Source organism: Megalobrama amblycephala, unplaced genomic scaffold (assembly GCF_018812025.1).
Source record: "Megalobrama amblycephala isolate DHTTF-2021 unplaced genomic scaffold, ASM1881202v1 scaffold265, whole genome shotgun sequence".
NCBI lineage: Eukaryota > Metazoa > Chordata > Actinopteri > Cypriniformes > Xenocyprididae > Megalobrama > Megalobrama amblycephala.
In genome coordinates, this window is record NW_025953341.1 from 576,843 (window position 1) to 601,637 (window position 24,795).

General features: G+C 35.0%; 1 protein-coding gene across 1 annotated transcript; it reads left to right on the top strand.

Annotated features, from left to right (window-relative positions):
* Positions 1-24,347, top strand: rraga (Ras-related GTP binding A). Its single transcript, XM_048179640.1, has 11 exons — positions 1-143; positions 8,205-8,290; positions 14,638-14,737; positions 16,482-16,548; positions 16,646-16,868; positions 17,634-17,729; positions 19,554-19,676; positions 20,989-21,080; positions 21,161-21,276; positions 23,434-23,555; positions 23,885-24,347. Exons 2-10 carry the CDS (start codon positions 8,264-8,266, stop codon positions 23,535-23,537), a joined length of 948 nt encoding a protein of 315 aa, XP_048035597.1. The 5' UTR covers positions 1-143; positions 8,205-8,263; the 3' UTR covers positions 23,538-23,555; positions 23,885-24,347.
* Positions 24,348-24,795: the final 448 nt, after the last annotated feature.

Here is a 24,795-nt window from a genome sequence, read left to right on the forward strand (position 1 = left end):
GGTACTTTGATGTCATACGCAGATCGGTCTGCGCAGTGCCGTTGCATCTCGAACAAGCCTATCGCGAGACAGCAGCAATTAGTCACGTGCTCATAGTCACCATTCGCGAACTAGAGAAAAACATCGATGGGGAGTTTAATCAGGTATGTGATTATTTGCCAACATTACCCACATTTACAGCAATCGTCTCTTCTGTTTTGACTTTTCTGTCGTATTTAGCAAATCGTTAGTGTAGAGCTACCGATTTCAGCAGAGGAAAATAAAGAGCTATCTTCACTTTTTCATATGGTATTTGTGATCTGAATAAGTCATAAGCGGGAAGTGCCAAACAAAAACGAAATCTTACAAAGCCACAGTGTGTCTCTGTCCTCAGAATTAATTTGGACACTTAAGACACACAAATGTTTACGATTGTTTTTGTATTGTACAAATGTTTAAACCAAGTAGCATGTGACGTTAGCATATAGCTTACTTTTCAAAAAAATGAAGTTGGTAGGTTACACATTAGAAAACAAAATTAAGGCAAAAGAATTATGGCACTCTGTTGTTGTCAGACGTTACTGTCTGAACAATTTGATGATGATGTACTTGACCTGTTAGTCTGATTGACACCCGTGTATGAACCTGATAAAAAATTACCATATACATCCACTAGAAATCGCCACTGTGCTAAATAGTAAATGCAAAATGCCTCAGAGTTAGTTCTAGGAAAGTCTGAATCATAATTTATCTGTCTGTCTGAAGAATTTCATTTATTTTCATGTAGTACTAAAGTTTCTAATAGTTCAAGTAAATTTCTAACTGTGTCTGGTGAAAATAACAATTCGAAGGGAATTTTAGTGCTCAAATCGAGCAACTTCTGTCACATGTAATTTCACTGACATCATGATAGGACAGACACAAAATTAAACATCACTGAACCGACCTACACATGAGGTTACAGTGATTCAATTAAATTTAAGGGTTAGATCATGTAGAAATAGCTCCCTAAGATAACAATTGCAGGTTGCCACTTTTAAATAGTGTACCTGTAGATTTTAATTCAGTTCAATTCAATTCAATTCATTTCCCCCCTTTAAAATCCTCTACACGTGCTCCTGTTTGGGGCAACTGTGTGTGTATAAATGGATTATTCAGTGATAAATTGCATTTGAGTTGTGATCACTTTAATTTTAGGCTCACTGACAGTGACACGAATCAGTTTTAATAAATGATTACATTCGTCAGTCATACTTAAGTTTCAGACATGCATATGCACTTTGTTTCGACTTGACAAATGATCATATGAGTGCTTTTCATTTTACACATTTTAACTGTCGACATGAAATCAGTTCTTTTATTTTCTTATTACATGTTACTGGTCTGCATTTATATATATATATATATATATATATATATATATATATATATATATATATATATATATATCATACAGTACAGTCCAAAAGTTTGGAACCACTAAGTTTTTTAATGTTTTTAAAAGAAGTTTCGTCTGCTCACCAAGGCTACATTTATTTAATTAAAAATATAGTAAAAAACAGTAATATTGTGAAATATTATTACAATTTAAAATAACTGCGTACTATTTAAATATATTTGACAAAGTAATTTATTCCTGTGATGCAAAGCTGAATTTTCAGCATCGTTACTCCAGTCTTCAGTGTCACATGATCCTTCAGAAATCATTCTAATATGCTGATTTGCTGCTCAGTAAACATTTATGATTATTTTAAATGTTGAAAACAGTTGTGTACTTTTTTTTCAGGATTCCTTGATGAATAGAAAGTTCAAAAGAACAGCATTTATCTGAAATGCAAAGCTTCTGTAGCATTATACACTACCGTTCAAAAGTTTGGGGTCAGTAAGAATTTTTATTTTTATTTTTTTGAAAAGAAATTAAAGAAATGAATACTTTTATTCAGCAAGGATGCATTAATTAAATCAATCAAAAGTGGCAGTAAAGACATTTATAATGTTACAAAAGATTAGATTTCAGATAAACACTGTTCTTTTGAACTTTCTATTCATCAAATAATCCTGAAAAAAAATATTGTACACAAATATTTTGTACAATTGTACACATTAAATGTTTCTTGAGCAGCAGATCAGCATATTAGAATGATTTCTGAAGGATCATGTGACACTGAAGACTGGAGTAATGATGCTGAAAATTCAGCTTTGCCATCACAGGAATAAATTACTTTGTGAAATATATTCAAATAGAAAACAGTTATTTTAAATTGTAATAATATTTCACAATATTACTGTTTTTACTGTATTTTTAATTAAATAAATGTAGCCTTGGTGAGCAGACGAAACTTCTTTTAAAAACATTAAAAATCTTAGTGGTTCCAAACTTTTGGACTGTACTGTGTATATATATATATATATATATATATATATATATATATATATATATATATATATATATATATATATATAAATAACTTTAATATGTTCTATTAATATGATTATATGTAATCTTTAATTAAAGTGTCATAACTTGCTCTTCTTGGGATATGACCCACTTGATATCTGTAGGTATGTTCAACTTCATGTGGTGCAGTCAGCATCTGATTTGAAGCAGTGCATATTGGTTAGAAATTGTCAAAAAAAAATTGTAAATTTTATTTAGTTTTCTGGTAAGACATACGTTTCTATGAACATACAAATTGAATTAAGTAGGGCTGGGCATTAATTAGGGCTGCACGATTTGGGGAAAATGTCATATTGCGATTATTGAGGTCAATATTGCGATTGCGATATGCGATAGCGATATAATGAACAAATAGTATCATGAGTCATCTTGCTTGGTTCTCTATGAAAATGCACACACAGATTACTGATAATGCTGAAATGTGTATTTCTTAACTCAAACTAGCAACAACAACAAATAAATGCACAGTGTTTTCAAATTAAAATATTTTTACAAAATTAAATAACACCTTTGCATTACTGCAAACTTGTTATAATCCCATTTAAGATGTTTGTTTCTTTACTAATCTGTGGTTCAACGGATCACAAAACTCACGGTTCGGATCACATCACGGTTATGACGTCACGGATCGGATAATTTTTTGGATCAGCACAAAAAAAAACAACTTAACTTTGCATGTATTACTTAGCCCACTTAAACTACTCTGATACCACAGCATAAACTACTAGCTTAAGTAATACATTATTAAAGGCAAGTGAACAGACTGTAAAAAGAACAAATACTGTACACCAATTACAACAAGCATAGATAAATACTACATAAAGTTACAAATAAAATATAAGGTCTAACTGTAGTATTAATTTTCATGCACAGAAATGTAATAATTAAATGTAAAATGACACTGGTCACTGTATAAATTTAACCCTCTACAGCACAGCGTTGCCCTCAGGCAATGGAGAGTTTTCTTAAGCCCTATGTTTAGTAAATATTTCTTTAAATGATATCAACCAATTAGAAAGGTCGAAAAAGTACCAAATAACAGTTCAGTAAGGTGTTGGAGTCAATATCAAGCACCATTTAAAGGTGGGACGTCCTGTTCTGACACATGGTCACAGGAGCACATGGTGTGAGAAGAAGGCAATATTATTTGCTTTAGTAATCTTATTTAAAACGACATTAACTGTACATAAAAAATATGTGTGTGTGTTTGAAGGTGTAGAGAAGCCTTTTGTTAGGTTTTATGAAGTTTTTTTTTTATTTTGCATGTTCAGAAATTCAGTTTTTCTTTTCGTTGTGCGATAAGGGGTACTTTTTGAGGAGGTTTTAGACAGTACCTCTCATTGGCAACAATGTATTATAAGAAGGGAAGATGCAAGATTCCTGGGTGTGCAGGAACACCCAAAGTGATGTGCAAAAATTGTAACATACACCACTATGTCACAGCAGAGAAGAAGTGCTTTTTGAAGTTTCGTACAGAGTGAAATCTTATTACATGAAGTACATTATATTGCATAGCACACTACATGATACAGATCTATGCATGTATCAAATTCAATACATCAATGTCTTTCAAGTGTTTTTCCCTTTTTACTTAATGATTTCTTGAATTTTTTTTACAAAAAAAAAATTGATTTTGATGATAATTTTCTCTATGACTCTGTACCATTGTCGCACAACGTTGCCCTGAGGCAACGAAAAAATATTTTTTTTTAATCAATAAAATGTTCCCAAAAGAACCAAAAAATTATGTGGAATATTTTTTTTCATTTGCCATCAACATGTGTGCAGTAGGGGGTTAATATAGATTAATCTTTGTTAAAGCTGTGTTTTGTTGTTTGATTTACATGACAGACAACAGCAGGTATTTATAGGTTGCTGTCACTTTAAGAGTAAGACATGCACGCACACATCAGATAGATACACATCTGAATTCTCACCTCCTTCACTTAAGAAATTAACCGAAAGTGTTTACGAGAAGACTTGCTGAGAGAGGTATTTTGACTGACATAATGCGTGTATGTGACCATCCAAGTGCATTGAGGACGCGAAAGAGAAATCAATTTGGAGTTTGCGAGCTATAACGCGCCTCTCTCTCTCTGTGCGCGTGAGCCTTGTATGTATGTGCGTCATGTGCGCACCGATAACAGCGCTGCGTGCGATACCGAATTAAATCCTTTTGCCTCTTCTAGCGCTGGAATGGTTTTATTATATCTATTTAATGTGTAAACTAGCAAGACAAACACGTTCAAATGATAACCTTTCACTCTATTGCGGTTAAAGTTGCAATTGATCCGCGAAACACATGCGTAACGGAACCGTGGGCCTTGGTCCGTACGGATCACGGATCAACAACGATCCGTTTAACCACTACTAATCTGGGTTTATAATCTTATAGCCAAAATATCGCCATGCTACCATACAGAGGTAGCATTTTTTCTTGCCACCAGTTCAGTGACCGTTTGCTCCGCATCCATCTACCCGTTCTCTGCGCTGCACACCGGAAAAAGTCATGACATGACCGTGCGCGCCACACGTGCCACTGCTTAAACTGAAACTGACTGGTCTTCTTTTTGTTAGCGGTGTATAAAATGGACAAACGGCTCTCAGAGAATGGGTTGTCGTGTCCACACATGTATTTATTTATTCATTAAATTATTATTATTATTATTTTATTTCATAAAATCGCAGCATTTTGCGTCATATAATCGCACAAGCTTGACATCGCGATCGCGATTGCAATTGCGATATGATTAATCGTGCAGCTCTAGCATTAATGCAAATTTCATGATTCTTTTTGATTGTAATCCACAAGCTTGCGATTCAAATCATTATCGATTACTTGGGTGTAGGGCTGTAGTCAACCAAAGAAATGCTTAGTCGACCAAAGTCCTGTCCTGCGCAACGATCAGTCGACTAAAAAAAATAAAAAAATAAAAAAAAGACGCGATGTCTTTTTTGATTGAACATTTATTAAACAATTATAATAGAGCATTTATAAAACAACAACGAAAAACATCAATAATACATAAAACTATAATAATAATACAATTCTTTGAAAATTAGGTTATTTTTTAAACTGCAAAGTGAGGAGTTCTGTCCTAGGTCTATAGTGACCGTCACAATCGTGCACCTGACCACACCACACGCTACAAAAAATATAACTGCTAAAACTGCCAAATAATGAAAAATCCTAACAAAAGCTCTCGATTATACAGGCTGTATATTCTTCTTTACTTTCAAAGCTATGGGTTAACTTTTGTCCAACCGATCTAGGCGTTTTAAAACAAACACAAACAAACGCCTGTGGCATGGCCTGTGGATGCGCCTAGTACATAACCAATAAAATATATGAACTTTTCGACATTAGACATAGCAAAGCTGTCTGACACATTTATATCTCGCTTACCGCTTTTAGGTGATAGGTCATATTGGTCGTTGAGCTATGGTAAGTTAGCTTTAGGCCGCATAGCTTGCACTCCACAGTCTTGTCGTCTTTTTTTGTAAAATGCAGCCAAACAAAAGATTTACATTTCTTGGACATTTTTTCGACTAAAGCCCAAAACAAGTAGCGTTCTAACTGAATGAATACAGCAAAACTACCTATATTCCTTACTGAGCGCGAAGCAGCAGTGCAGCCAGCCACAGGTGCGGTTCCCGAGTGTTCATGTGGTGTGCTAAACTGTTGTGCCGTTATAAAATAGCCTAAATTAAAGCATTAAAACATAGGCTAATTATATTTAGAATACAGTAATATATAACTGCTAATAAAGGAATAAATATCAAGGAGTAATTAAATGAAAATTTCTTTATTGGTAAAAAAAAAAAAATAATAATAATAATTTTTTTTTGCAACTGGTCGACCAATGAGAATGTCAGTCGGCCAAAACGGCATCGACCGATTAGTCGACTAAACGACTAAAGTTGACAGCCCTACTTGGGTGTATCAGGTACAGTACATGGCAAATTTCTTCAAGGAAAAAATATCTCAACTAATACTGTAAACTATTCAGGCAACCCCAGTTGGTACATTATAATATTAAAAGTTTTTAATATTAACATATTTGTTGGCTATTTACATTTAAATTATACATGAGGAAGTTTTTATAATTATAATGTTATATTTTTTTTAAATGATGTATAATAATGTTTCTATTTGTTTTTTTGTTTTTTTAAAAAACATTTAAATGGTGGCTGTCAACATGACATTCAAACACATATTAAATATTGAAGAACAGGTTAAGTAAAATACAATGGATATGTAATGTAGTGCAAATATTTAACAAAATGTTCCTCTCTAGAGTTCATTTTTGTAGCTGACTAGACAAAATAATGTTTTTGGACATCGACCGGCTTTTCTAAGGTAAATGTAATATTACCTGACTGTTTACAAGCTGTTTTAATCACGTCTTTCCGCAGTTGAAATAGTGATTGAGTGATTACATGCAAGGCTCGAAATTGCGACCATTTTAGTCGCATATGCTCCCTAAATTTAATGTTTGCGACCTTAAAATATATTTGGGAGCATTTGTGCAAGTGCAAATAATTGTTGAGGTGCGACCTGTTTTCATTTCTCTTCAAAACGTTCACTGTATTACTGCACAGTATGTGCCTGCTGTGAGCTGATGCAGTAATCGGTCCACTGTTCTGTCAGTGCAGTTCTGTCATAACCAATTAAACTTCATCTTTACATTCTTAAGTTAAAGAAGATTTTAGTTTGGTGAATATTAGCAGTCATTCACTCTCTTTCATGGCGCTCTGTTGTCACATGACAGGGAGCTAACTATCACGCAAAATATAAAGAGCTGAAGAGAGATGATGAAAAGAACACTGTTACACATGGCTCGACATTAACACTTGAGTTTTTAGATTTAAAACATATGATACAGTTAAGCAACATTACACGACCAAGAGTAGGCCTACAGTTTTCCTGAATATCCTGAATAAAACCATCACGATTGAAAATGTAACACTGGTTTCATACAACAGTTCAATAAACTCTTTTGCTACATGAAAACATCTGAAACATTTCATCACCTCGGAATTGTAAGGTTCTATCTGACATTTTTGTAAAAATTGAGTTAACTTATTTACATTGTGTTTTTTTTTGTGTGTGTTTTTTTTTTAAGAAAACAAAAAGGGTCTTTCTGTAAAGGAGTATGGAATGTAAAATCTTTGAAGCTCAATATCTCAAAACTGCTCAGAATTCAGATAGGTACCTTGGTATTATAAGGTTCTATTTGTTTATTTGAGAATATATTACATTTAATATAATATGTTTGCTATAAAGAAAGCTAACGCTGCACAAGCATCACTACAAGAAGCAGTGTCTGACTCAACTTGGCTCCATTTCCAGTTCCTCTGATTACAAATGGCAAATCTAACTGATCACATTTGAAGTTGAACCAACCTTATGTTTGTGAGGCTAGATATAGATAGTCTTGATATAGACCACATTTAAAAGGTCATGTGAACAGTCTCAAAAATTACCAGAATCTGCAGAAAATCAGATTTGGGTGGGAGAAACAACTCCATTGTTTTTGATTGAGTAGATACTTTTTAATTTTTCTAATTTTGTCAGTTATGTAGAATAAAATTCTTCACATCAGAATATTACTGAATGAGAAGCCCCACAGTGACATGTGACATGTAAATTTTTCACTGATGAAAATTTTAGACCACAATCTATAGAGTTTTAAATGAATACAGTCCTGATTGATAATAAGCCAGAGAGAAGATTGATGATAAGTGTATTATGGTCTTGTTGCAGGTGTTGATTATCTTCATATTACAGTGGTTTACAGTGGTAAAGTGAAGTTGAGCAGGGAAATGTCCAGCACAGCCATGAAGAAGAAGGTAAGTTTAACCACACTGTTATATAACACTGACTCTTGATGTTTCACTTTAAGTTATACAACTGATCTATTTGGATTTAGAAAAAAAATCTGGATTAAAAGAAAAAGGAAAAAAAAAAGCACATCCTCCTGCCCAATGTTGTCCTACAAACAATGTTCATATTAAAGGCTATGAAAACAAATATAGTGAATATAACCATGTAGTCTTAGCTACATATGTGCAAAAAAGGGTCAAATCGCATTACATTCTAACATTATAACGTTACAATCTAAAAATAAAAATATTGCTTTTTAAAGCAGAAGTTAAATTCACTGAACTAAAAATAAAATAAATAAAAACAAAAACACAGACTAATTATATTACGCTGTTTTGATTTTCCTATTACAATAGTCACTTTACAGTTACTGCTACCAAAAATACACTTATAGGTTTAAAATTCTTCATATGGCATAATTATTATTCAACAACAATATTTTAGTAAAATGTATATTTTAGTCAGAAGTATGGCGCTCATATTCTGCTGCGCCCTGTCTGTTTGACTTGAATTTGCACGGCAGTGCTCATTCACTGAAGCGTGAACTGTGAAGTTTAGTGTAAATTAACTCACTTGCCTAAGGCTCGTCTACTCCTGACAGCAAAATGGAAATATTTGCATGACTTTGGCCAGATTTACTAAATGGGGCAAATTAGCAGGAGAGCGCAATTCCACAAATTCGACAATGGGAGTGGCAAGTTTTGCACGTGATCTACTGCTGACACGCAAATTAAAGAACACAGACTCAGTCAAATCATTTACATAATGACCAACACAATCTACCAAGAGCAGTGCAAATTAGTGTTGAGTCGCAAATTAGCTGAGCTGATGCTCATTAGGTGCAGGTCGACACAGGCGCAACTTGTGTAATCTGACAAACACGTACGTACACGTGTATATATAGGCCAACATGCCTTGGCAAACGATATGTTCAGATAACGTCTTCCTCTGGCATTCCAAATTAATACGAGTGGAAAATATTTTCTCCCTTCTTCCACGCGCTCTCTGTTCTCTGCGGTGTCTCCTCCTAACGGCAACAATTGCAGCCATGTTGCAAAATGGGTTAAGACATGCTTTTTTGGCCATTAAATAATGGCGCAAATACCACTAAATTTACTAGTGCAAACATTAGTAAATCACGTTGCAGGATTCATTTAAATACTCTCCTCCCGTAAATTTTGCATCTGAAAGGGAAACTCCTACATATGCAATAAGGTCAGTCACAGAAACAACTCAGTTCACGCCTTTTCTGCTCTAATTTTGCGCTGCGTCTTTAGTAAATCCGGACAGTAGTTTTTTTTTTAACGCCAAAAGATGGTTTGCGCTGGCGCAAGCTGTTTAGTAAATCTGGCCCTATACGTGTTAACTATATCTTATGAGTTATTTTAAAGCCCTACATATTTAGCATTTAGTGTCATGTTTAGCATTATGTCTCAAATATTTAGCATTTACACTCATGTTTAGGACAAATTACGGTACGGTATTGCCTCATTCTATATCGTATATTAAAAATATACCGATATATTATACAGACTCAATATAATGCTCAGCCCTACTGTCTATGCTCGATGTTGTCAGCTGTACAAGCATGTGGAGTATGTCAGAGACAGAACAGGCATCCGTTTACTTGCAGTGACTCGTTGCACTGTATCTATTAAGCTTTTATTTTAAATGAATATTAATAAAATGTATAATAGGGCTGGAACTAATGATTATTTTTTCGATTAATCGAATAATCTAGCAATTATTTTTATCTCCCAGTTAATCTATTGATTTTGTTTTTTTCGAAATAGTTGATCCTTAGGTTAATTTACCAATAAATAACCAATAATTTACCAATAAATAAGAAATGTAACTAATCTATGACATGAATTTTTACCTAATGATATTATTTATCACAAAAGATAAGGTTTATGCAGTGTAGGACTAATTAGGAAAGGTGTTTACTATGGCTGCTTTCACAGTCACTTTTACAGCAGCAACCGCTTACAAGTGTGAATCCTGAAATGTTTTGTTTAGCTGAAGTCACAACCACATTCTAAAATGTTGCAAGCAGCAATCATCGGGGTGTAAGCATAAATAGCCCATGTAGATGATAGTTTGGGTTTGATGAAACAAGTTAGCAATACATGCTGGTGTCAGAAGGGACAACTGACTTCCAAAGGAAATCACTTATTTCACAGCCTGCAACATTTTTTTTTAATAATTTTAATATATTTCTGATGTTGGGATGCACTCCAGCAACACCATGATACTACAGAGAATAAATTGTTTGAAGAATTGATAAATTGATTCATGGATATAACAAATAAAATGGTGTTCATTTTAAATTGACAGCAATATAATTAATAATGTCTGTTTACTTGACATATTTTCAATATTATTAGGATATTTAAATCTCACAAGTCAGAGACAGAACATGAATGCTTGGATAACATGAATGCTTGGATAAAAATGCAGCAGTCCTTCTTTTACTCAACACAATAAAAAAAATAATCTTTGGCACAGGAAAAACCACAGGAGCATTACACATCAACCATTCAACAGGCAACACCAAAGATCTGAACTAAACTGGGTATAAATACAAAATGAGGCACTAAACTAGACACAGGTGAAACTAATCAATTAACTAATCAGGAACCATGTTGACAAACAAGGGCATACTCAGTTTTGGGCTTTATTAATCTTTATGAATCTATTAGTCAAATCAATATATTGAACCATTTACACAGACATTAAACTATGAGATCTAAAAGGATGTGTTATCCTGTGGCTTCCTCTGGTGGACAGTATTAGTATAATGGCCTAGTATCATGTGTATGAAGTTCTGTGAGATTTGGATTCATACTCTCAAACTAAAAAAAAATAGATGTCTTATCCTGTGGTTCCATCTAGTGGACAACATTATTATATCATGTTGTAGTCCGTCTGCCATTTTGAGTTGGCAAAAATATATCTTTCTAATGCCGTGTTCCAGGCAACCCATAACCCATGTTTTTCCAAACTTCTACCCGTGAAAGTGCACTGTAACGGCAGTCAAACCCGTGACTTCCCACCCGTGAACTAGCACTAGATCGATGTACTCCCAGTTATGGGTTCTGACGTCACATAGCCCGCGAAACAACAATGGCAGCCCCTACGGATGCAGTGTTTATGCATGTGCACGGTAAAATAATGTAAAATAAAAGGTATAACAGCTTCTCTTGCCTTATGCGCCGTTTTCCTCCTCTGTTTCCCTCAAATAAGCAAGGAGTAAGCACTTTTGGCGATAGAAATAATTGTTAATGAGCATAAGCCCCATACGGTCCGCCATGTTGGTTTGTTTACACTTTTACGCAGTTTAGCGTGACTTTCCTGGAATGCTACAAAGTCGTGAGTCGTGATTTAAAGTTGTAACTTATGGGCTCAAAAACCTGCCTGGAACGCAGCATAACTCCTCCTACCTGACTTTTTCCACACAAAAGTGTGCATGTATCATCTATAGACACTTAGATGGACAAAAAGTTATCAAAAGAATTTTGATTAGTTAAACTGTTTAGAAGATATACAGTACAGTCCAAAAGTTTGGAACCACTAAGATTTTTAATGTTTTTAAAAGAAGTTTCGTCTGCTCACCAAGGCTACATTTATTTAATTAAAAATACAGTAAAAACAGTAATATTGTGAAATATTATTACAATTTAAAATAACTGTTTTCTATTTGAATATATTTCACAAAGTAATTTATTCCTGTGATGGCAAAGCTGAATTTTCAGCATCATTACTCCAGTCTTCAGTGTCACATGATCCTTCAGAAATCATTCTAATATGCTGATTTGCTGCTCAATAAACATTTATGATTATTTTCAATGTTGAAAACAGTTGTGTACTTTTTTTTTTTTCAGGATTCCTTGATGAATAGAAAGTTCAAAAGAACAGCATTTATCTGAAATACAAAGCTTCTGTAGCATTATACACTACCGTTCAAAAGTTTGGGGTCAGTAAGAATTTTTATTTTTATTTTTTTGAAAAGAAATTAAAGAAATGAATACTTTTATTCAGCAAGGATGCATTAAATCAATCAAAAGTGGCAGTAAAGACATTTATAATGTTACAAAAGATTAGATTTCAGATAAACACTGTTCTTTTGAACTTTCTATTCATCAAATAATCCTGAAAAAAAATATTGTACACAAATATTTTGTACAATTGTACACATTAAATGTTTCTTGAGCAGCAGATCAGCATATTAGAATGATTTCTGAAGGATCATGTGACACTGAAGACTGGAGTAATGATGCTGAAAATTCAGCTTTGCCATCACAGGAATAAATTACTTTGTGAAATATATTCAAATAGAAAACAGTTATTTTAAATTGTAATAATATTTCACAATATTACTGTTTTTACTGTATTTTTAATTAAATAAATGTAGCCTTGGTGAGCAGACGAAACTTCTTTTAAAAACATTAAAAATCTTAGTGGTTCCAAACTTTTGGACTATACTGTAAGCCCATTCATTTTGTAGCCATGGCACCATACACTAAATTATATCTTAAAAACCATTTAATGAATCCAAATTCTTTTGGATATTTTGGAACTTTTTGTCGTCAGGGTCTCTAGATGATACATACAAAATTTGGTGTTAATTGGACAAATGGTCTAGAAGGAGTTTGAAAAATAATGTTTATCAAAATGTTAAAAATGGCAGATTAATTTTATGCATGACAAAAAATCTGAGATATGTTTTGTTGAACTTGAGTCAGAGAATCAGAGGAAAAAAAGAATTTTGATTATAACCTATATGGCTGTGGAGATATAAGCAAAAACGTAAAAAAAATACTTATTATAGTGCCACATATGTTGAGTGTGTGCACCTGAGTAGTGGGGGACATTTGGAACCATCCTGCCAAATTTGATGTTTCTAGGACTTACGGCTTTGGTTGGCCAGACACTTGGGGTGGAAAAAGAATAATAATTAAAGCTGCAAGCAGCGATGAAAGGGCCCTCGCACCCGGGCTCACCACCACCGGTTGGCCTCAGGAAAACAGTGAAAAGTGGGCGACATGCATGTAAGCGAGTAAATAAAGGAGAATTGTAGCAAAATCATGTAAAAGTGCCACACTTCCTGCTGCCAACAGGTGGCGCTATAGCTAACTGAATATTGTCATATAGACATCTTTAGGCCAGGACTCTTATCACACATATGAAGTTTGGGGCAGATCAGACATAGTATGCCTGAGTTACAACAGTTTCCTCTTTCATGGCGAAACACCAGACTTTGTCAGTCCGCCACGGACACGCCCTTCAGCGAAAACTCAAGATCTTTGACATTTATCATCGCTAAGGTCTTAAGATTAGACTGGCCATATATGATGTTGATCTGGTTTAAACTCTATGAGGAGTTAATCAGAGTGTAAAACATGTCATTTTCTGTTACCCACAGGTGGCACTATGACTGTAACTGAATATTGTTATGAAGATGTCTTCAGTTCAGGACTCTAATAAAACATGTGAAGTTTGGGGCAGATCAGATGTTGTATGCCCGAGTTACAACAACTTCCTTTTTCATGGCGAAACATCGAACTTTGCCAGGCCGCCACGAACACGCCCTTCAGCGAAAACTCTAGATCTTCGCAATTTAACGTCACAAAGGCCTTTAGATTAGACTGACCAAATATGATGTTGATCTGATTAAAGCTCTAGGTGGAGTTCGTTAAAGTACAACATGTGGAAATGGCAAAAACTGCCAAAATTTTGTAGAGAAAATTCTAAATATCTCACTTCCTGTTGGGTTTACAAACTTTGCACCCAGGGGCTTTTTTGTAGGTATTGGGCTGTTACATCTGTCTACCGAATTTCATAACTGTACGTGAAACGTAGCACGAAGGGCGCTTAATTGAAATTTTGTAGGTGGCGCTGTCGAGCCATTTTGCCACACCTAATTCTGAAACCCATATCAGATGTAAATTTGCACCACTTCTGACGCGTGTGCAAAGTTTCATGAGTTTTTGAGAACGTTTAGGCCCTCAAAAATGCGATTCATTTTGGAGAAGAAGAATAATTGGCTGAGCAATTCCAATAGGGTCCTCACACCATCGGTGCTCGGGCCCTAATAAGAAGAAAATAATCAGTAAAAAAACAAAAGGGTTCCGGCACCTTTGGTGCTTGGACTTCTAATAACTAACCATGTGGTAATAGCAACAGTATCAAACATGGCGGTGTCCATAAAACTGTTAAGTTTTACCACGATTGACAGCGTGTAGTTAAATAATTGATTCCTGCTGTCCCCTCGTGAATGTGGTTCTGAAATGACCCTCTGCTCTTTTTGCAGGTGCTGTTGATGGGTAAAAGTGGATCAGGAAAGACAAGTATGAGGTCAATTATATTTGCCAATTACATCGCCAGAGACACTCGCCGCCTTGGAGCCACAAGTATGACATTTACAAGAAATAGTTTAAAAAAAATGCAAATCCTGTCATGTTTTGATTCAAACTAATTTTGTTCCAAACCTGCATGACACCTCAAGATACATACATTTTTGCTTTAGTGACACCATACTCTGTTTGATCTTAAGTGTTTTGTGATCTCAGCTTTATGTTTAGCAAAAATGCAAATGAGATTTCAGAGCTGCAGATGAAGAGAGAATTTCCCAAAACACATTAAAACATTTACTGGTCATATGCTGATTATTACCGACAGACTGACAGATTGACTGAGTAAAAAATCCTATTTTAGGACAGTTTTCTGCATCGTTCTGCTCAGTGGCTTAAATCATCGTTTGTGGTACTTATTTTAATTTATACTGTATACTTGCATAAGATATTAAATTATTTTCAAGACTTGGAGAGTTTCAAATGTTAATATGTCAACATACATTATCTTTCATGACATATATGTTGTGCCTGGATCGTAGTTCAAACGTTTAAACACATCATTATCATTGATGTGTTTATTGATCAGTGAAAGGTCAAAATGAATTCAGCCGTATTAAGCACAAAATATGAGACTGACAACCGTAGTTAATGTATGTATGAAGTAGAGCAGGACAGAGTGTTGTGGGAGCTGAACGAGGCCACTAGAGTGATTGTTAATGAGAGACGAACGCAACACAAGCCTCGTGAGCAGTGGAACTTTTATTATGCCACAGTCGCTGGCGCTGCTTCTGCTTTTCTGGTCAAGCATATGAGGTAACACAGCTCTGTTTATCATATTAGATACATTTGAGCGTGTTGAAAAATGATGTTATAATGTTACTCTGTGCGTTCGCTCGGCAGCTGCTGTGAGACACTTGTTGCACACTGCAGTAAGCTAGATTGATTTTAGAATATCATATTAAATGCTGGATGGCTTGTGTTGATAAATAATGGCATTCAATTAATTTTAAAACGTGTTGTATGATAGAAAATTCTGTATTACTGTTACTAAAAATAATGCTGCATCTGATTATGCTATGTTAGCTGCTTGACAAAATAGTGTTTTTCTCTGAGGCATGGTAAAGCATGGTACTCGCAAAAAATCAAGAAAATTAGATTTATTTTAAACAATAAGACTAAACGTGTTGAGCTGTATAACAATAATTAGTTGTCCGTCTATAAATACAACCAAACAGTTGTTCCCTTGTCTATTAAAACATGTAATTTATTCAAGCATCTTTGGTGTTTCCATCGTTTCTACAAAATAAAACCGGAAACTCAGGGTAACACGGATATGATGCCATTGAAGGATGACTCCCTCACACATCCCGCATCCTTGATTAAAATAGCAATTTTCTCATGATTTACAAATAGTTGGAAACATTTGGGATATTGTAAGTACTAGTTAGAAACATTTGGGATATTGTAAGTGCTCAACGGATATTTTACTGCAAAAATTTACATATTGCAGCTTTAAGCAAATCAGTATCATTGATGTGTTTATCAATCAGTGAAAGGTTTAAATGAATGCAGCCGCATTAAACACAAAATATGAGACTGACAACCGTAGTCTAGTGCTGTCTGTGTAAAACTTCACTGCAATAATCCAAATACTTATGTTGCCGCCTCATCATTTTGAGATATGAGAGCCCTGGGATGTTTTCTTTTCAGATGCTCTTGCATATGTTTAACCAAATCAATATCATTGATGTGTTTATTGATCAGTGAAAGGTTAAAATCAGCTGGGTTTTTCTCATTTCAGTTGATGTGGAGCACTCTCATGTGCGATTTCTGGGCAATCTGGTGCTGAACCTATGGGACTGCGGTGGGTGAGTGTCACGAGCCCCATGTACGAAAGAGCTTTGTTGGATGGCTTTTGTGAAGATGCTTACTTTTTTGCTTCATCTATAATTGTGAATTATACAGACAGGACACTTTCATGGAAAACTACTTCACGAGTCAGAGAGATAACATCTTTCGCAATGTAGAGGTGTTGATCTACGTGTTTGATGTGGAGAGCCGAGAGCTGGAGAAAGATATGCATTACTACCAGTCGTGTCTAGAAGCCATCCTGCAGAACTCGCCTGATGCAAAGATCTTCTGCCTAGTACACAAGATGGACCTGGTCCAGGAGGATCAGAGAGACTTGGTACGACATGAGTGTGAATTTCCTTTTTTGAGGCTGTTTTTTTTTTTTAATTCCTTGACTGTTAATCTCAAGAAACTTGCTTGCAAGAACATGTCCGGGTCACATTGAATACCAAAAATGTCCCCATTTTATATTAAATGTCTCTAACTACTGTGTGTTAAGATTTAAATGAATCATTTCATACAATGCAGTTAATATGTAATTGTTTTTACTTTATATACTTATATTTTACTTATGTTTGTACTTATATTTTAAAAATCTCTGCATGTAATTTCTGTAATTACATCTAAAATTACACTGTAATTTCATCACAAATTACACACCGTTTAACCCAACCTTAATCCTACCCATACCACCAAACCTGTCCCTATCCTTACCCGTATCCAACTCAATAGCAGCAAGTGTTTTGCAATACGACATCGATACAATAATTACATTGTACCTATATTTTTTATGTAAGTACTTAGTAGTTAAAGACACCACCTAATAATAAAGTGGCATCCCAGGAATAAATAGAAAAAAATAAAAATATATATTTTGCTTGCATTACACCAAGCCTGTTTTAGGGCCATTAAAGTATTTTCTTACATCACAAAAGCATGTTCCCCTCAAATTGTCATTACTGAAATGCCAAAAAAAAAAAAAAAATTCTCATTCTCATTATTGTAATGAGTCTGAAGCAAGTCCATGCAGAGTGTGTTCAGACTGGTAAATACAATGAAATTGACATAAACCATGCTAATTAATGTCTTTTCATTTATTTAGATATTTAAAGAGCGTGAGGAGGACCTGAAAAGATTGTCTCGCCCACTGGCCTGCACCTGCTTTAGAACGTCTATTTGGGATGAGACGCTGTATAAAGTAAGACCTTGTGCATTTCTCTGCACCTGCTCAGAGATCAAATTTAAATAAGAAATAACAATTTTGATTAAATAAAATGTAAAAAAAAAAATCTAAGTATTAATATCAAAAGTATTGTTTCTAACAGATGAAGTTTAAGATGAGAGTATAGAGGAAGAAAGGAAGTAAGATATTTGCAGAATGCACTGAGAGGAAAAAGGGATGAAGCAGCAAAAGAAGCCCTGAGTCTTCTGAAACTAAACATTTTATATGCTGTGCCTACAGTATGTAACAGGAAGGGACAAGGAAAAGTTCCTTTTGAAGTTCTTTGTACTTCTCTTACAACCATTTAATGATGCACTCAAGACGAAATGTATCATGACGAAAAGGTCATCATGGTCCTTGTAAGGCACATGGAATAAGCAATTGTGGTTTTAATATCTTTAAGACCTTTGAAAATATCACAGATCTTGCATTCTCATGTCTGCAGAGATGGAAGGTATTTTGAAGGTACATCACATAATTAAAGGATTAGTTCACCCAAAAATAATAAATTGTCATTTATATTCAGATGAATCGCCTTCGATAATGAACGCGATATTGCGTAGCTTGACAGTGTACTACAGCTCTGTCTATTAAATGCCACTCCATTTGAAAGCAGGTGATGGCGATTTAGCGGTAATCAGGGAACCGGCTTTACTGACGAAATGTGCGTGACAATCGCATGCGATATATCGCCCAGCCCTACCCTCATGTCGTTCTACACCCGTAAGACTTTCGTTCATCTTGGGAACACAAATTAAGATATTTTTTTGATGAAATCCGATGGCTCAGTGAGGCCTCTATTGCCAGCAAGATAATTAACACTTTTAATGCCCAGAAAGCTACTAAAGACATATTTAAAACAATTAATATGCCTACAGTGGTTCAATCTTAATGTTATGAAGCGACGAGAATACTTTTTGTGTGCCAAAAAAACAAAATAATGACTTTTCAACAATATCTAGTGATGGGCGATTTCAAAACACTGCTTCGAAGCTTTACAAATCTTTTTTCGAATCAGTGGTACGGAGTGCCAAAATCACGTTATTTCAGTGAACGAGGCTTCGTTGCGTCATAAGTGTTTCGAAATTTCAATGGTTCACGTGACTTTGGCAGTTTGGTACACGATCCGAACCACTGATTCGAAACAAAAGATTTGTAATGCTTCGAAGTGGTGTTTTGAAATTGGCAATCACTACATAGTGTTGAAAAGTCATTATTTTGTTTTTTTGGCACACAAAAAGTATTCTCGTCACTTCATAACATTAATATTGAACCACTGAAGTCACATGGACTGTTTTAAATATGTCTTTAGTAGCTTTCTGGGCATTGAAAGTGTTAATTATCTTGCTGGCAATAGAGGATTTTATCAAAAATATCTTAATTTGTGTTCTGAAGGTGAACGAAGGTCTTACGGGTGTAGAACGACATGAGGGTGAGTAATAAGTAACATAATTTTCATTTTTGGGTGAACTTACCCTTTAATTCCGAAGGAAAACATCCACTTAATCTTACAGCACAGAAGAGACACAAAGGTACTTGCATTTGAAAGTAAACATATCAGAGTATATAGTAGAAATCAGTAACTTGTAAATTAATATTCAAGCAACATAAGGAATATAACAATTAATGATGATTAAATGATAAATACATATAGCTATCACTAACTAGAATCCATAAAGAAAAGATAAGGTTTATAAAAGGAAAAAATAATAAAGAACACAATTGAATACATTTGAATTCACACACACAAACAGACGGTCAGAAAGTTCAATATGATATCATCTGTGTTTGTGTCTGCAGGCATGGTCCAGTATCGTCTATCAGCTCATTCCTAATGTACAGCAGCTTGAGTGCAACCTGCGCAACTTTGCTCAGATAATTGAGGCAGATGAAGTCTTGCTTTTTGAAAGAGCTACTTTCCTGGTTTGTACTAAACTGAAACACTGTGCTTACACGCATTGCACATGCACACAATACTTGCATATATTCAAATTTACGCTGCACAATTTGGGCCTGACCTCATGTTGTATTTATATTGCCATTTTTTGTTTGTCCAGTTTTACATGGGCAAAAATAACTAAACTAAAAATCTTGTTTGAAATGTATTTGTCAACTTCTATAAAACTAAATTGTAGGGCTGCAAAAATGAATTTATAATGAAAACAATTAAAAATGAATTATTACATTGTCATGCCTGTGCACCATGCACACACCATGCACACAGACATCTGTGTATTTGCTTCGTTTTCTACTATTGTCCTTTGCCACATGGCACTTTCGTTCCAAGCATGGGGGTAATGGGTTGAAATGGGAGATCTTTTGAAGTCACAAAGGAACCTACTGTAAGGATGTTTCTGTTTAGCATCTGCAAGGCAACTGAAGTGACAACGGGATCAATTCAGTATAGACTCATCAGCGCTTGGCCTGTGATTTACATGAGATGTCATAAAAGCTTTCCTGAAGATTAGAGCGGAACCGATCATCGTGAGTCAGTCTAGACAACACGTTCCACATAGTGTCCCATAGATATAGCACTACAAATTGAGGTTTCTTAGGTCCTCATTTGAAAATGCAGTGCTGAGCCTCCCAACACTTTGAAAAAGTGGACATAACAGCTTCAAATTAGTTACGGTGTTGCCAGATCCCTGCTGAAGAAATTTCAGGGGAACTTGAATGGACAATAGGGCTTAGTGGGCCATTGGAGTCCAAAGTCGCTAAACCGCGTTTTGTTCCACCTTTCCCCATGTTGCCAATGAGGGCTTATTGCCTGTCAACAAAAGGATGGTTTGAGGACAGATTTTCAAGGAATTGCAATAAGTGAATGTGCAAAACACAAAACTTTGTTCTCAGTCAAATACAGACTTTTTATCCAGAATCAGAACATTATTTAACACCAGATTATCTGAAAATATCTAATGCAAATTGTGAGAGACAACGTTCATTCTTCCGTTCTCTGCCGTCATAGTAAGCTGGTGCCAGACATCCTAAACGCCACGCACCAAATGTCTGAAACTGTAGTAGTTCTTTGGATAGTGAGCAGGTTATTTCTGTGATCATTTTTCTGACACCTCTATCTTGAATAACAAATTACTGTTTGACTGGTGTACAGCTTTAGTCAAATACTGCAAACAAAACAAAAGGGAAAAGCGAAGTGAACATGAACAGAACTTACTGTGTGAAGCTGCTTTACACAGTTTGCCTCTGAGTTATTTGACATGTATGCTTGTCTTGTCAGGTGATCTCTCATTATCAGTGCAAGGAACAGCGTGATGCTCATCGCTTCGAGAAGATCAGTAACATCATCAAACAATTCAAGCTGAGCTGCAGGTCAGTCAGACTCCATTCATGTAGTTGTAAGTGCTGAACACAACGTCATGGTAATTTTGACCTTTCTTACTGTCCCACAGCAAGTTGGCGGCCTCTTTCCAAAGCATGGAAGTGCGCAACTCTAACTTTGCTGCCTTTATTGACGTGTTCACTTCCAACACTTACGTCATGGTGATCATGTCAGACCCGTCTATACGTAAGCATCAGCATGCAGGAATGGCAGTGGTTTTTGCCACCAAGTAATCTCACATTACACTCAACTGTGGTTTTATATGTTGGGGAAAACATTTATTTTTGACAGATGTTATTTAAATTCCTCAGAGTGAGTAATATTAATCACATGTTCATTAAATAAGTGTAATTGATTAGTATGTTTCAAATGTAAGTAGTGCTGGGCGGTTTTTCAGATTTTTTTCGATAAATTTGAATTGAATGTTTTGCCACGATTTTATTATTTTTAAATTGAGAAATCGTGATTTTTGAATAAAAATGTTAGCAAACATTACAATTAGACATGTTGACAATACAGCAATGATAACAATTAAGAGAAGAAAATGATCCGACCACAAGATGGCGGGCCTGATTAACTGCTCTCGTGTGATGCTCTATGAACTTGGAACACATCACTAGTCTAAGCGGCTGTTCACTCAGAAATGTGTTATTGCGTTGAAAAAACTTGTGGCATGGTGCTCTTAGAATAGAAGAGAATGTTACTTGAATCATATTGTAGTTAAGTTTTTAAGTTGACTAGTTAAAGGGATAGTTCACCCAAAAATGAAAATTTGATGTTTATCTGCTTACCCCCAGGGCATCCAAGATGTAGGTGATTTTGTTTCTTCAGTAGAACACGCATGATGATTTTTAACTCCAACCGTTTCAGTCTGTCAGTCGAATAATGCATGTCAATGGGAACTTCTACAATAAGAGTAAATAAAACTTGCTTAGACAAATCCAAATTAAACCCTGCGGCTCGTGACGACACATTGACGTCCTAAGACACGAAACGATCGGTTTGTGCGAGAAACCGAACAGTATTTATCATTTTTTACCTCTAATACGCCACTATGTCCAGCTGCGTTCAGCACTCGGTTAGTGAGGTCTGATCACGCTCTGACAACGGAAGTGATGTCTCACATTTATACTTCAATGAGTGCGAGACATCACTTCAGTTGTCAGAGCACGATCCGACCTCACTAACCGAATGCTGAACGCAGTTGGACATGGTGGTGTCAAGGTGTCGTCACGAGCCGCAGGGTTTAATTTGGATTTGTCTAAGCAAGTTTTATTTACTCTTATAGACGAAGTTCCCATTGACACACATTATTCGGCTGACAGACGGCAACAGTTGGAGTTAAAAATCATCAGATAAACATATGGGTTAATATGATCTCATTTTCTGGATGTCAAGTTTCTGCATTTTGAAGAAACTGAAGCTTGATTATGGTGACTAGGACATTAAGCCATTAGAGAATTACAATAATCTAGTATCAAGGTCATGAATGCTTGAACTAACTTTTCTGCATTAAAAACAGACGGCATATTTTGTTACTTAGCAATATTCAGGTATTATAATAGGCGTAGGAATTTGGTTTTCAAAATACAAATTCCTGGATCTTAGAAGGGCAGTGAAACCATGAAACACATTTTTGAGATGTTAACATATGTATGTTTTGGAAATTACTGAAAATCATGCTATATTCCATTATTTTGAATATTAAGGGTTAAGTGATTAATTTTCCATGTTTTTAACTATTTAAGAAGCCATGTCACAATGACACATGACAGAATGTGCATTATATTCTCAACATGGGAACACCCTCCGATTGACCTTCATTCCATCTCATCACTGCCATGTTTGATACATTAGCATATTCCATTGTATCTTCTGCCATTTTTTTTTCTTTTTCTTTTTTTTTTTATTCAAATAATGGCATTGATAAAGTGGTATGTCTGATCATTGACAGTGGTTTATTTGAATAAACAGAAGACAAGAATGAAAGCTGATAAAAAATGGACAAAGAATAGACTAAAAAAAGTATAGTATAGTATAGCCTTTATTCTCCTGCTTCAAGTATTTCAAAAACTGCTTGTAAAAATTACAAAAGTGAATGACAGTAATGAAAAAATAAGAACAATATGGGACCTAAGATTGTGGTGCTCTATACTTGTGTTGGATTTGACAGTTCCTCATTTACACAAAGATTTGGCAGCTTTCAAAGCCTGCATGTAGCTAGAAACTATCCTTCCTTTCATTTCAAAACACCTCCAAATTGTTCTTTCTCCATCTGCACTGCAAATGAGGTTTGAGAAAAGCACATTGTGACCCAGAGTAAAGGCTCTTATTCTCTTCCAGCTTCTGCTGCTACCCTCATCAACATCCGGAATGCCAGGAGACATTTTGAGAAACTTGAGCGTGTGGACGGGCCCAAACACAGTCTACACATGCGTATGCGCTAGACTGCCAACATAGAGAGTGTGAGTGTCTGGACCAGTCCTCACGTTTCACTGATTTGCCTTAATTGGTTCCTTAAATCAGTTTACATTTGTTTGGCACATCATGGCGACGGGGGGAAAAAGTCTTTTAAAACTTGGCAGTTTTAAGGCCTGTAAAATTCATGAAATTAGTCAAATCAAGGATAAAAATTGTGTATTGAATATTTAAATTTATCATGTAGTGACTTACTACAGAATTCTGTGCTTTTAAACGGTAATTAGAATGTTTAGAAACGTTTGAATAACAGACAGGGTTAAAGATAAATATTTTGGTGGCTGCTGTTTTACTTCATGCTTTTTCTTATGCACAGGGTGATGAGTGAACTGCTGGGAATCATCAAGAAGAATTCCTCCTATTTTGCTGACTTCACATGCATCTAGTGTTTTCTGCCAAGAAACTAATTCATCTGATATTAAAAGGCACTCACTAATCACTTTTCTCACTAATGTTGCAAAGGAACTTCAGTTCTTAATGAATTCTGTAATATATGATTTCCTTAATATATGATTTGTGCCATAAGGTGGCTTGCAAGTTACTGATAGCCAGGAATAATAGATCATGAAGTCAGCATTCTTTGCCTGTGTCTTTTATATATTGTCTTATATATAAAACATTATCGTCTTTCTGTACTGTTTCCAAATGTCGAGCAGTAATCTGTGCGACTAAAATTGGTCTAACTTATAAATTAACAACTTGATCTACAAAATCATCTATTATAAATATTCTCAATAAATACAGATTGTTCTGTAATAAATGTTTTCTGTACAACAAAACCAATTAGTTAATACATTTCAATGAACCTGTGTTTTGAGGTGTCCATCTAAACCTAAAGGTTGGAGCCTGGTCTAGGCATGACACTTTAAACAAAATAGTTTTGTCATTATCTGTCTTTTTTTTTTTTTTTTTTTTTTTAAACATTTGAGAAAATGTGTAGAAACAGTGGCTTCATATAACCTTGTCTGAAAGTTTAAAATGGCTTAAAAGGCATAACATTTTATAATGGTTTATAGGCCTTACATTCGATAAGAAACTCGTTATGGGAATATATAATATTTGGTATTAGAACAAGCCAAAAAAGAAAAACTGATATGTTAGAATTAGAATATACTTTATTGGAAATTTCTTTATTCTGGAAATTTCATCTTGGACAACCATGACATGGCCAGTACAAAACATTAGACTCACATAACACACAACATACAATAAATTGCTCATAACCAA

Coding starts and splice junctions, on each gene's coding strand:
- rraga (XM_048179640.1), top strand. CDS start 8,264: ATGTCCAGCACAGCCATGAAGAAGAAG. Junction 14,738..16,481: donor TCGCCGCCTTGGAGCCACAA/GTATGACATTTA, acceptor TTCTCATTTCAG/TTGATGTGGAGCACTCTCAT. Junction 19,677..20,988: donor TTGAAAGAGCTACTTTCCTG/GTTTGTACTAAA, acceptor TTGTCTTGTCAG/GTGATCTCTCATTATCAGTG.